Source organism: Aricia agestis, chromosome Z, assembly GCF_905147365.1.
Source record: "Aricia agestis chromosome Z, ilAriAges1.1, whole genome shotgun sequence".
Classification (NCBI taxonomy): Eukaryota; Metazoa; Arthropoda; class Insecta; order Lepidoptera; family Lycaenidae; genus Aricia; species Aricia agestis.
Genome location: NC_056428.1, coordinates 11,114,976 through 11,128,534, shown reverse-complemented (window position 1 = coordinate 11,128,534; position 13,559 = coordinate 11,114,976). Strand labels below are relative to the sequence as shown.

The 13,559-nt window shown below is 38.4% G+C and overlaps 1 protein-coding gene across 3 annotated transcripts in view; it reads right to left on the bottom strand.

The window, feature by feature from the left end:
- Nucleotides 1-13,559, bottom strand: part of LOC121739217 (protein-L-histidine N-pros-methyltransferase) — an 86,599-nt gene that overhangs the window by 51,857 nt on the left and 21,183 nt on the right. For all 3 annotated transcript variants that reach the window (XM_042131570.1, XM_042131569.1, XM_042131571.1), the window contains exon 2: nt 7,699-7,889. In XM_042131570.1, the coding sequence (XP_041987504.1) occupies nt 7,699-7,889 (191 nt within the window). The remainder of the gene's footprint in view (nt 1-7,698; nt 7,890-13,559) is intronic.

The following is a 13,559-nucleotide window of genomic DNA, read 5'->3' as shown; positions in this document are numbered from 1 at the left end:
TTATTATTTTAATGTGCTAAGTGTAGTAAAAGACTAATATGAGCTCAATCGATTTGAACCCTTGACTAAATTCCTTGCGAGCCAAAAGGAAAGAGTCAACCGCCTACTTCGAGCACCTTATATCGTAAAGCTGTTTATAATTAAGCACTTCTTTACGATCAATTACATTTACAACCAGTGTAATACCTACCGGGGATCGCTTACGATACAAGATTATCTCCGATCGAATCGAGAAAAAAAAAGACGAATAGTGATAAAAATACATCGTTATACGAGTTTTATTTTTATTTACATTTCAAGTGCAGGTACACATCATTCATTCGCAGGCGCGCGGAGCCGGAGGTTCGAGCGCTCAAATAATTTACGGAGGACACAAATAAAGTGTAAATCTCCCTTTAACGTAACACGATTTATGTATTAAAAATTAAAATAAGGTGCTATAAATAAGTACAATATAGAGGTAGAAAGGATTGTCCCGCGCCCCGCGCCGCGCCGTATTAATTTCTGTCGGCCCTTAATTACCCGAGTCGCGCTCGACGATTTTAATAAATTCGGGGACTCAGCCGTCGCGCCCAAAAAATACACGAGCGGACCGCGACCCGAAAAAAGGACGGATTTTAATTTATAAGAGACAGGACAAACGATTAATAATTTATTTGTATCGGCGGTTTCTTGCGCGCGAGCGTCGCAGCGTTAAAAACCGCCGCGAGACGGTCGCGGCCCCTCGCAGCCTCCCGCGAATCCCGCGACACGAGTATACAGCGGACCGGAATGTCCTTTAAAAAACCACGCAAATAAATAAATCGCGTCGCACGCCCGGCCCGCGCAAAAAGACGACCGCCATATTCGATTCTTTAATGTGATTTTGAAAAAATAGAAGTAAGCGGAGGTTGGCTTCGATTGAAAATGAATGAGGGCGAGCGCGATAGTGGAAATTAGCATCGAGCCGGGAGTCGGGGCTGCAGCCTTTGTGCGATCATATCGAGGTGTATTCTTTGCGCTTTTTACAGCGCGACGCGCCAGCCGCGGCCTTTCAGTCCTTATTACTGTCCGCCGCCTTTTTATTGTAAATAATTACCGCGTTTGCCCCTGGAGAGATGTCATTAATATATGTGAAAAATTCAAAGACGAGCTAGTACCTACTGCCGTCGACAAATGATGGCCGTTCATAACCTTTCAGTAAGTTGACTAACATAGTCGCAGTCGAAGTGAAGAGCTTGACAGCGAGTAATAAGAGATCATAAAATTACATCCATACAAGTTGAACATGATCGTTTTATGAAGGCGTCCCTTGACCTACTGTTGAAATTCAAGATCAAACATTCATGACATAAATCCGCATCGCCATGCCTTGTCTAGCGTCCCGAAAGCTTCTTCGAAAGCTCTACGATTCTCTACATTTCAAACTTTACTTTCTACTCTTTGTATTAGCAAATATACTAACAGGAAGTTAATTAAAGAGCCCATCTCTACATCCCGTCACTCTTTTAATCCTACAAAGAACTGGGCAAACGCGGTGTCACAAAACTTGACAAAACCTTCGAAGCCATTAGCGTTCATAAATTAACGATACCAATAATAAAGGTAACAATGGGATTGAATGCAGATGAGCAGTAGGGGGGAAGCGATCGACATTTGTATGCGATATCTACCCGCACAATTGGCTGCCGGCGCGACTCTTCGCGCTAATGGTGCACTATCGAACGATCGAGAACCGCCGGACCACACCGCACAATACAATGCGCACTCGTTGTGCGAAATATTTCAGATTGTTTACGCTCGACGCGTAGGCTATCATTGTTTGCATTTTTGTTTTTTTAAAGGGTTTTATTACGTTAAGATAGATAGTACAATTGCCACCACGATTGCGCAGGTGTCTCTGCAGAATCGCCGTCGACCATGAGCCTAAACGAATATGCGTTTCTACACATTCAAAAACCTTTTTGTGGGTATTAATAAAGATGATTGTCGAAGATGAGTAACAGTTCTTGTACCAATTTTGATGATGGTTGGAAGAAGGTCGGCGCGCGGCGCAGGCGCATCAGCCGAGAGCCAAACTTTAAAACCACTGCCCCTGGAGGCATCGAGAGAGAAATTTTACAATGGTAAGATACGAGACCGAAAAAGTAATCTGGACGTCTTGTGGTTGGTACAAGTTTCGTACCGAATTTCTTAACGAGGTATTAAAAATTAGAATGACCATAAAAGCCAAAATAAAGGTTATTTAAAATAACTAAGGTAATAACAAGCATAATGAGCAGAATTCGCGCGATTTCCTCCAAGCTCGACACTAACATGCAATTATGAAATCAGGCTTTATTAACGCAAAATCTCTATAATTAAGGTTGGCAATTAAGAAATATCAAAAGCATATTTTTTCTGACCGGAATGCAATTAAAGGCTTTTTGAATAATAAAGTGTAATCGGGAAAGGTCGGAGCAATTAAAATGTCCAAACAGTGATTGCGTTTAATGCGAGACCTTTATTAATTATAGCTGTAAGTTACGACTATAACTCCGGGTTCGCGAAGGACGAAGTGTAAAGGGTTTATTGCTGATAGGACAGGGCATATCCACCTGTGATGTAGACATGCCCTGTCCTATCAACAATAAAGCCTTGTTTTTAGTCCACAAATTAGACATACAATGAATAATGATACGACGCTCATGCCTCTGAAACAGAAGGTATTAGTTATCATTTCGGACAAAAAAGACGGCTTTTGGATTAAGGGATACATTGTCAAGACAGGGTTAATTAATGTCAACTTAGCTAAGTTTGACAATGCCCAAAAATTTGATGATGACGTTAGACAGAGCTCATCCTTAGTTTCAAAATCATTCACGTGACTTTCGATCACATTGTCCGTTTGCATTTTGCAGAGAACATGAAAATCATTACCCACACCTACCTTTAAATTTAACCCTTATTTCCAGCACCGACGATTCAATTTCAATCAACTGGAAACGCAGATCATTGTGATTGATACCCAAGAATCTAAGAATCATAAGGCTTATGAATCAGAGACATATAAACCTTTTTTAATTAAGGCCGTCATTAAGCCCTTCCAGGTATCGGACCACAGACATTTCATCGGGGGGATTAATTAAAAATTAATTAGCAGATTACCACGAACTTGGCTTATTTTTATCCCGAGAACTATACCATTGAGATTCGAGATAATAAGAAGAGAAGTATAGAAGCTGTTATGAAAAGACTTGGGTCAATGGAAGAAGTATGCTTAAAGTAAAGCTTAAAAATATGAACTGATCTTTAAAAAAAACCTGTGCTCTAAAGATCAAACGGCAAATCGAGGTACAAAACTTCCCAGAATTATGAAAACATGCATGTTGCACCCACACATTTGTACACATTTGCACATTTTTATTATTATCACATCTTTTTGTCCATGAACTTGGCTGTCATCGCCTCGTAAACCACGAGGTACAGTACCAGTAGGAACTGAGAGATTCTCAAAGATGTACTGTCAGAGAAGTTGATTCCTAGGCAGATGGGGGACCTACTTAATTTGGTCGGGTTATCTAAACCCAGCCGCCAAATCACAGCTAACATTATGAATTGACGTAATCTTAACAATTGACGAAGGTCCGTCAACTGCCTAGGAATCAATTTCCTCGATCGCAAAACGCAGCCAGTGGCAAAATAGCTCTACACGTCGAACGTCTGGCTGAAAATGAAATGAAATCATTATTCTGAACAAAACCGAAAGTGCGGTTGAGGCGAGTGTGACACGCGAGTTGTGAGTTGTGACGTCACCGGTCCGAGACCCGTCCAAATTCACACAACCGCTGGCCACCGCCAATAAAACACGATCGATCGAAACGCACTCACATTTAAACTTATTACTTAATCCTTAATGATAATTCATCCTTATCTCTCTTGTTCTTCATAGATATTCAGAAAGAGAAAAATATAGCCTAAAAGAACTAAGACCTAAGAAGTATACATATTTTTGGAAAATAATGTTGTAGGCTGTAGCGGACTAAATAGCACAAGATCCTCAATCGCGCTATCGAAGTTTGAGTTATAAGTTACAACGTCTTCAATGAAAACTATAACTCGGAAGATATTTGAGGCTCAAGCTAGTCTACTTATAATAGCATGTAAACATTGTAGAACGCCACTGGCCTCTAAATGACCGCTTGTGGGAACCGAGGGTCGAGAAATCAATGACACTCACTAATCCAGGATTTAATTTAATAATTTACACCGGAAAAGTCAATAGTGGCCGAGCCGAGCGCTCATTGAGTCATTTATCCTAACTATAGGCGCAATGATTAATATCCCGGATATTTTGCTTAAGGGGAGCGAAAGCATCACCAATATCCTGGGACTCCGCTTTGTTTAATACATTTTTGTTTTTCAAAATGTTCCGCTTAATTTGAACAAATCGTTGCGTTTGTTATGTCATTTTCATCGTGAAGGGCCTTAAAATATTAGAATTTTAAGGCCCCTCTTCACGTTGAGCTATGATGGATTGCCACGAGTGTCACTACTATTTCTAAGCTGTTTTAAGTATGCACGTTGCACATTAATTGACGTCGATCGTGAGCAAATATAGACGAATATGTCACTCCATACGTTTATGTTGGTCTTTCATGGGCACAACTGGTCGAGAAGCCGCTAAATAAATTTTATATTTCAGAACTTCAAAACGTTGCTTCTTATTTGACAAAACTTTGCGGATTTTTAATCATTGCAAACAAATATTTTAAAGGGAAATACTTAATTTAGTACTTTGCGTTGAATTTGAAAAATATCTACACGTCTAACGTCTGTCCGCCGAATGTTTCGTGCGCCTAGGTACAAGAGTTTTACTGTTGCAGTAGCCATAAGCTATTTACGTATTCTGTTTCTGACTTTAATTTTAAGAAAGCCCTCTATGTCATGACTCATGTCATGAGTAACTGTAATGCCTTTCAAGCAAACCTGTCAATAGCGCGATCCAAGTTGAGCGAATATGAGCAATCATTGACGAATTTGGTCTCTATAGGTTCGTAACCAATAACCATTAATATCAATAAACACCTTATTATTATGGGCCAGGGAGACACCTTTACACAACAACAACCTTAGATAATGCTATTACGTCTACTTATTTTGACGAGATACATAATATATCTTTTAAATAGTATTGTATATCACGTCTCTATCGAGTCGATACTCTTGCGACTAGCTCGGCCGCTGTACAACTACCTCGCATAGAAGTAGCACATTCAATTATTTAATTAAACCGTTTGCACGGTCAATATAGCTGATGGCACCTCCGAGTGAGGTCGCGGGGATCGGTCGACAAGTAGTAAGTGATAAATAAAGCGTAATTGAGAGACGGAAACAGCCAATGAGTAAATCTCGTCCGTCAATTTATTTAAATTATTTATTAGTGGCCGGCTATAGACACCCGTACCGCGATCGTTTTCAGTGCACGCTCGGTGCGCACTCCGGACGCACATAGTGATGTGCGCATTGTATGAATCATTACTATTTTATGGACGCAAAGCTTTAAATTTAAAGACTCGTTGACTTCTTAAATCAAAAGGCGAGTTACAAAACTTATTAGCATTAAATGTAGAGATATGTTTGAAATTTTATGTCTAAACTCAGGTTTTGGACCATTAAGAGCCCATATGACCCTAACTTGACTACATACTTTAACCTAGATCTCAAAATCTATAAGGTCTAGAAAACTGATTTTTTGACACAAGTAACTTCAGTTCATAAAGATTAAATGCTCAGGACGAAAACACGATTTCTCAAAAAATGCTCGATAGTTTCTTTTTTACAAAAAACCTTGTTTTAGACACATTTTTGCTTGGATCTTCGAAGTTTGCTGTCTTTTCTTTAATATTTTTTAATATCTAAAAAGGTATTGATAAAATCTAAATTTCCTCAAAACACTTTTTTCATAATCAATATAGTTCGTCTTTTATTCAAGTAAAACTAACTCGGCGATGATTTCGCGCCGTCCTTTTTCACCTGGCATATGAAAGACGGGCGTGAGTGTGAAGAGAGAAGGACGATGTTTGATTTTTAGAGTCAGGTGAGCTCTTAATACATAATATTAGGAAAATTGATACATTTAGAAAGCACAATGGAAGAGAGATAGATTTTAAAGTTCCTAACACTTACAAGAAATTTACAATTGTTTATAGTCCTATACTCATTAAAAGTTTATATTTAAGGATCATAATATATCGCAAGCTATATCGTTAACGACCAGTTTTCAAAGATTTTTTACAGGGTAAAAAGTTTATCTATTTGGTAGTGAATACTATAACTTATATCAAAAATCATGGTAAACCAGGCATTAATTAAGAAAATATCATTTTATCGATATCGATAATCGTGTCGCATCACTCGCATCCCTAGCGAGGATTCGAATTAGTTAATTTGTGCAGATCCGACACAATAGATGAGGAAATAATGTACATGTACTTATACGTCACAGGAGATTGTAATTGGAGTAATTGGACGAATCTGGACGCACTTAATAACGATTCATTGTGGTTTAAACCCGGCGAGTGATTCATGCGAAATCACGACCGTTGTGTGGGACAAAGCTTGTTAATTAGAAGACAAACGACTTCTTCAACTTCCCCTTCCATTCTGCCAATTGCTCGGGGACAATCAGACGCAGTTTTTACTTTAAGACAACGAAGAAATATGCGATTCGAACAATATCAAGAAAGTTGATAGATGGCGGGCTTTCATAATTTGGTCGAACTACGCCAAAGTCCAAACCCAGACTGATCACGACTAATATTCTATCAGAGAAGTTGATCCACCGGATGACGAGCCTACGTAATTTGGTTGCGTTATGTTAAATCCCGTCTGGACACATCACGCCTAGTATTGAATTGATATAACCCGACCAAAAGATGCCCCCCTGCTGCCTTATGAATCAACTTCTTCGATGGTACATTGCGTTAATACTTAACTCCAACTTTTGGTAACGATCCAGACAATCTTTAGTTTAAGTGTTAGATATCAATGTTCTTAAATTTTTTAACCTTTAATTTAATTTCTCTAATGATTTACAGCAGGCGTAGCATGGTCACCATAGAAACGGTTCCTTTCTACGGAAGAATCGACATAATTACAGATTTTATCGACAAAATGGCGGATTTCCATAGTCTAACTGTCACAGTTTCTATGGTGACTATGGTACGCCTGCTAGTAGTATCTTGTACAGTTTTCACTTTAAGATCACAAACTAGAAATTATAAGAAAGTGATTTCCCTGTAGATATGTTACATGACCACAATCCACCTCATCTTACCACGAAATAGTTATGGTCTTTTGTTCGAGAAACGTACAAAAGACCATAACTATTTCGTGGGATAAAAAACATTCCTTTGGTGTTTGTATGATATTGTCTCTACATTTGAGAAATTGAGTGGGTTATCTTAGGCAAATAATAAAGACTTTTCTAATTAACAAGCTATTTTTTTTTTACTTCTATGGTTTAATCCCTGGTGATTCTCTGTATGGATCAAACACCACCAAAACCTTATAATGAAGAAACTTGTACAGATAAATACAGCTTTACGTGGACCATAAAGTATTGGAAAGATTTGTTGGAATTCGAAAATCACATAAAGAGATAGATTTTGAAGTTTCTAATGCTCAATGCTCAATTTCAACTCTTATTCCACAACTAAGAAAAATAATTCCACTTACCCATTAATATCCGTGATTGTCCAGAAGTGTTTCAGGACAGCCTTTGCCAGCAAGTACCAAATCTGGGTCCACACCCACGAGGACTTGTCGATGGAGGATGAGAGGAACTCCTGGGTTTCCTCATCTGGACCCAGCTGCACGAACTTCTGCTGCATCTCGGGACTCAATCTGGACTTGTCTACCCTGTACCACTGGAAGAGAGAGGGCTGATTTGAGACAAACTGCTAAGGATAATAATTTGGAAATAAAGGTAAAAAGAAGTGCTGTCGAATACAATATCATAATTTAAGGGAATATTAATTTTTGTCAACCCTGTGCCAGTAGAAATGAGACAGCTGATGATAGGGAAATGAAACAAATGAAAGGTAGAAAAATAAAGTTCAATATCATATTTACGCGAAAATAGATTTAAAAGGTCATGTTGCTGATGTAAATATTGATGAATTTAAACGGATATGTAGCAAGCAACTTAATAACATAAACGTACTGACAGTCAAAACACAAGTATGGCGTACCAATGAATCATAAGTAGCTCAAAACTCAAGAGCCATAAGAAAATCTTAAGAAACCCGCTACTAATTTATCTGTGTCTCTGTAAAAAAGAGTGCCATTCGATACAACATAACTCCGGAGCACGTAGCTATTCATACGACTGACAACGCGTAAAGTCATTTGATTGAGTTTTTAATGAAAGCGCGTAAAAAAGAGTAATGGAGTGCAAATAAAGAGCGAACGACGCTCGTCGCCCGTTGTGTGTTTAAGTCGAGGCGGCCCTACAAAGGGCCGAGCGACTGTTAATTTCACGCCGCCTCGAATTAACATTTCTTTACGCCACAGAATAATAACGAATTAAAAAAACATCTCGCCTCATGTAATGACGCCGGCCCCGAACTCATCAGCCGGACTTAATTAATGCCCGATCTGTCTTTTTATTAAAATCCAAATCACCTCACGGTAGCGAGAAAAAATTAATAGGGTTACTCGGACGTTAGATGTTTGTTGTATGAATAACCATTCGACACGCTGAACGTAATTGCAGTTCCACATTGATTCCGTGAAGAGTGGAGCTACCGTATTCCGCACTTTGGGAACGCACTTTTTATGGCCAGTTGATTTACGGAAAAATACTCTACTTTTACTAGAAGAAAAGGTACCTCTAGCCTCATGTACAATTAGAATTTCGATCAGTTAATTATGAACTCCAGACTTTAAAATTGTTTGGCTTCATAGATTTTAACACATCAAAATCTGCTACTCTGGTACCAAACACACAAAGAAGCGTATTTCTAGTGAAAGGTCACCCTGAATCATCTGCGTCCCTGACGAACAAGAACAAACAATTAAGCCGTGTAAAGAGTTATGTTTACCTTATGAGGTACAATAAGCCATCAGAGTAAATAAAGGACACTTATGGATTACGTACAATGAACGCAAAAACCAATTTTAAATTTTAAATCAATTTTCTCTACATAATTCGATCCGAGTCTACATTGTACATAACATCGACAGTCAAAACAGTATTTAAATTTTTTGTCATGTCCGGGTACGAGTTACATTATTAATTTTTCTAGTAAACTCGTGAACGAGATTCGAAAACATTATTTGGAAACCAAATACGATATTAGCATACTAATATAATAAATTCTGTGCTATTAGTTGAAGGCTAAATTTTTATTAATCATTGGGTTTTCTAGTAGTACAAATGCGCAATTAGGTATAATAATTTACACCAATTTGTGATCGACGTTTCGTTCCGTCTCAAGAGAAACCGTTATAAGTTACTATAGAAGGTTTCTAAAAAAACAACCATGTAAAGGAAATTTAGAAATCAAAAGCCGAAACTCATTATTATCATTAAGCTTTTCCGCAAAGTTTCTGACTACTTTTAAGTAATTTGGTTACGTCTATTTTCTTACTCTTTTGCATCGTAGTTCCAGACTTTACACTTATTGTAGAGAAGTTTTTTCGAAAGTGCTTCGAAAACAAAAATTTTCATTACATGTAAAAAAATGCTAAATTAAAAGCCACATTTACATTAATTGTTATAGAAATAACGTTACAATTTATGAAGGATTTGAATAAGTCGAGACAAATAAATATTTACTAGGGAATACTGATGGAGAATCACGTCGGTGATTATACAATGCGCCGTCTTTACATTTAAAATAACCTGCATCGGAACTACGGGATCCGACGGGGCGAATTCTCCAGACGGAATACAAATTGTGGAAAATTTTGAATGCCGTCGTCATTGATAATATCCCGGTCGGGGATTATTCGACGAACGGTGCTATAATTTTGATTATTTGCGTAACTGAATAACATAACCGCGCCAAAGTGGTATCGTCCCGCCCCGATCTGACGGAAGCTTCGCGACTGGATATTTCGACTCCGGCTGTTTTCGATCACCTAATGATTGCAAATTACTGAGATCATCAAGCATCGACATGCACATAACTTCTGCCTTGTCGTTTCGTAGGTATACGGGAAGACCGAAGCCACCCGGTTTATTTATGAGCTCTTTAAGATTCCATCTCAACTCGTGTAGAGCTAGATTTCCATAAAATTACCTGCTAAAAGTGACAAACGGATGATTTATTCAGCGGCAGTTTCATTCTGCATTCAGCGGACATCGAATGTGGGCAGTGGGTTAGGGGCCAGCCGCGGTCGAAGGGTCACGGAGAGATTCGAAGTCATCGTGCGTCAATAAGATCATTATCCTGTGGCTCGTTAGCGCGAAGTGCATTGACGAAACGAACGGTTGGGATGCAGATCTTTTATGCGACGGTCGTCGGCCCCGGCCCTAATGAATCAAAGAGCTGTGTGAACATATTGTCAATGCGGAGCGAAATATTAACGTCGAACGTTCGCGAACAATGCTAGATTAATTCCCATTTGAGCGTCCGATGAATTGCGAGCTGAGGCTGTATCGACTCAAAGGCTCGAAGGTAGTGAATTGTTAGGCGATTTGATAATTTAGTGCGCACGCGAACCTCAACACTAACGTTTTCATTACCAGCTTAATTGGTATTGCAAAGTTTAGACTTCTGAGGTTGCTCAATACACACAAAGTTCAAATGCGGTGGATGAGCTTTGAGATTAAGTTGCCTTGTAGCATTCGTAATGTCTACAATCGCATTAGAATTATCAATATTTATCACTAGATGTTCGTATCACTTACCTCTACTACTATACTCCTTTCCTCTACTACTACTATAAACCTTTCCTGGACTTCCACGAATATTTCAAGGAAAAATAAGCCAAATCGGTTAAGCCGTTCTCGAGTTTTAGGGAGACTAACAAAATTTCAAATTCATTTTTATTTATATAGATAACAGGTATACAATAAACAACTGCAATACTTATCCTAAATGGTGCTATAAAATATTACCTGTTCGGTATAAATTTAGTTCGGTGCGACGCAAACTTGGTATATCAGTGAATGTTCAGACTAAGTGGCGCATGGGATTTGGCCGGATTTGCCAGTAAGCTGCTCGAAGCTTGTTTGCCCAGCGCTCCATTAAAATGGGATCAGCCTAGATGCAGATTGCTCGGACTGCGCCGCGCGCCGGCGAGATGAGCGCATGCACTAATGTTTACTGCAAACATTAGTGCATGTGCTCATCCCTTTAAGAGACATTTATAAGAAAAATTCTAGTTTCTTATTAGTGCATAGATGGCCGTTTTTACTAGCCAGCTCTTAAATTAAATTATTAATAGAAGTCTATGGTCATTTATCTTTAAAGACAAAAATGTTTACACCAACGTAGTCTAATTTGTTATGTCAAAACTTAACCCCTAAGAACTTAGGTCACACATAAGCGTTGGTGAAAGTTTTTCTCTAAGAGACTATCTATATCTCCAAGCAAGTGTAGGGGACACTTGAAACTTTACTTAGTATCAGGGAGTAGGTGAAAACATACTTAGAGCCTGTTTCACAACTTCCTGATAAGTTCCGGATAGGCTATCAACAACTTATCTGACAGATTCTCCATACTCTACCTGTCAAGTTGAGCTGTGGATAGCCTATCCGGTACTGAGCATGAAGTGGTAAAACCGGCCCTGAACCTTATAATTCTTTCAACTTCAGTCGTCTTTAAATCAATTGAAAGGACTAACTATGCCCGAAGAGGTAACAGTAATTATGCAGGAATCCATTAATTGCGTTACGATGGTATATTTATGCTAGATGTTATCTCCATGCTATTGTCTTGGCGCACACTCTGGCTCTGGATAAACAATTCGCACCGCCTTAGGCGAGCAATATATTGGTAAGTCTCAATTAAATTTTAATATGATTTACAACTGTGAAACAATTGATTTCGATTAACACTTCGGACTCTGCCATAGATGAACAAAATAACAGAACAAAGCCCTTCATACAAAGAAGCACCTTACTTTATTGTATCATTGCAGTAAGTTGATGGCCATAAATTAGAACAAATTCGATCTTAAATACAAAAATCTAAAGCTATCTCTTAAGACCTATCACAAAATATCTTTTAAAAGAGGAGGTGCCATAAAGAGCCTTTAGTAAATTATTTAAGACAGGTAACCGGAACACGTTGGGACTTGTGACCTACATACTTTTGATTATTCGTCTAATTTCTGGTATGTCCCAGTTACCAACCTGTGCAGAAGCCATCTATCCTGTTCCATTGTCTATGGCGTCACGAGCAGCCGAAGGGCCACCGTTGCGTAATTGTTTTAAGCGCGTCTTTTAATTGTTCTATCGGGGGATGCGATTTATGGACGACGTGACCGAAGCTCCAGCTATTATTTCCGTGCCATGGGAATGCCAACAATGGCAATTTTAATCAAAGATCATTCGCGTCTTGGCCAATAGAAGTAACATTTGAGATAATTGAATGCATTGTTTCATTTGCGTTATAGAATTAACATTGACCAATTCGTGTTGAAAGGATCTATGCTGGTGTTGAGGAAAGGTCACAGATTTTGTAGAGCATTTATTGACGTTAGAATGCAATAACTACACTTGTTAGTAGCCAAATCTTTAAGTAGGAGAAAACATGCGCCATTCAGATGATGCTACAAAAATAATGAAAAAACACACGACGAGAGGAAAATAAGATTGTAAAGCGGCATGTTAAAATGTATTTAAATATTAAACATACACATCAAATAAAATACAGTGGAGAGTTTTTGTGCAGATTTATACCCCGGGACTCTTAGGAAATAAAATAATCACGCGAGGTCGATTTGCATACAATGGTAAAATAATTTTACGCGCGTTTCGCCGGGCTTAATTTTACTTTTTATTTGGCATTTCGTGTCTTATCTATGAATCAAGCTGACTTCTCCACGTAGGAACTTTTAAGTGTTGACATTTTTTAAATTGTCTCTCGTTCCTTATCCACCGAATACAAAGAAGGCGCGCTTTTGGCGGTTTATACTTACTTTTTACTTGGAAAATGTATGCAGATATTTGATTATATAAGTACTTGTACTATTATATATTCTGTGATATAAATGAGCTAACGCGAACGGTAGTAATTTATGGGCATATTGCCTAGCTTTACTAAAACACTACTTTTTAAAATGCCATTTTATCTAACCTCACATTTCACAATAACTGAAGTTAAGGGTCAATATGATTCAATCAAAATGTTCATATACCACTGAAAGGCAAAGTAATAATAAGTTGGAAAAGTAAAGAGTTGAAGAGTTTCATAAAGCAAGTACGTGAGCCAGACTGCGTGGCGACGTGGCGAGGGACGAGGCACCGAGTGCCTAGTGCCTACTTTATAAATACGTAAGTATTATACCTTCGCAGACTTTCTTATTATACTTTCGTTCGTTTTAAATATCATTATCAACGTAGAGTACGTTTCAAAAACTTC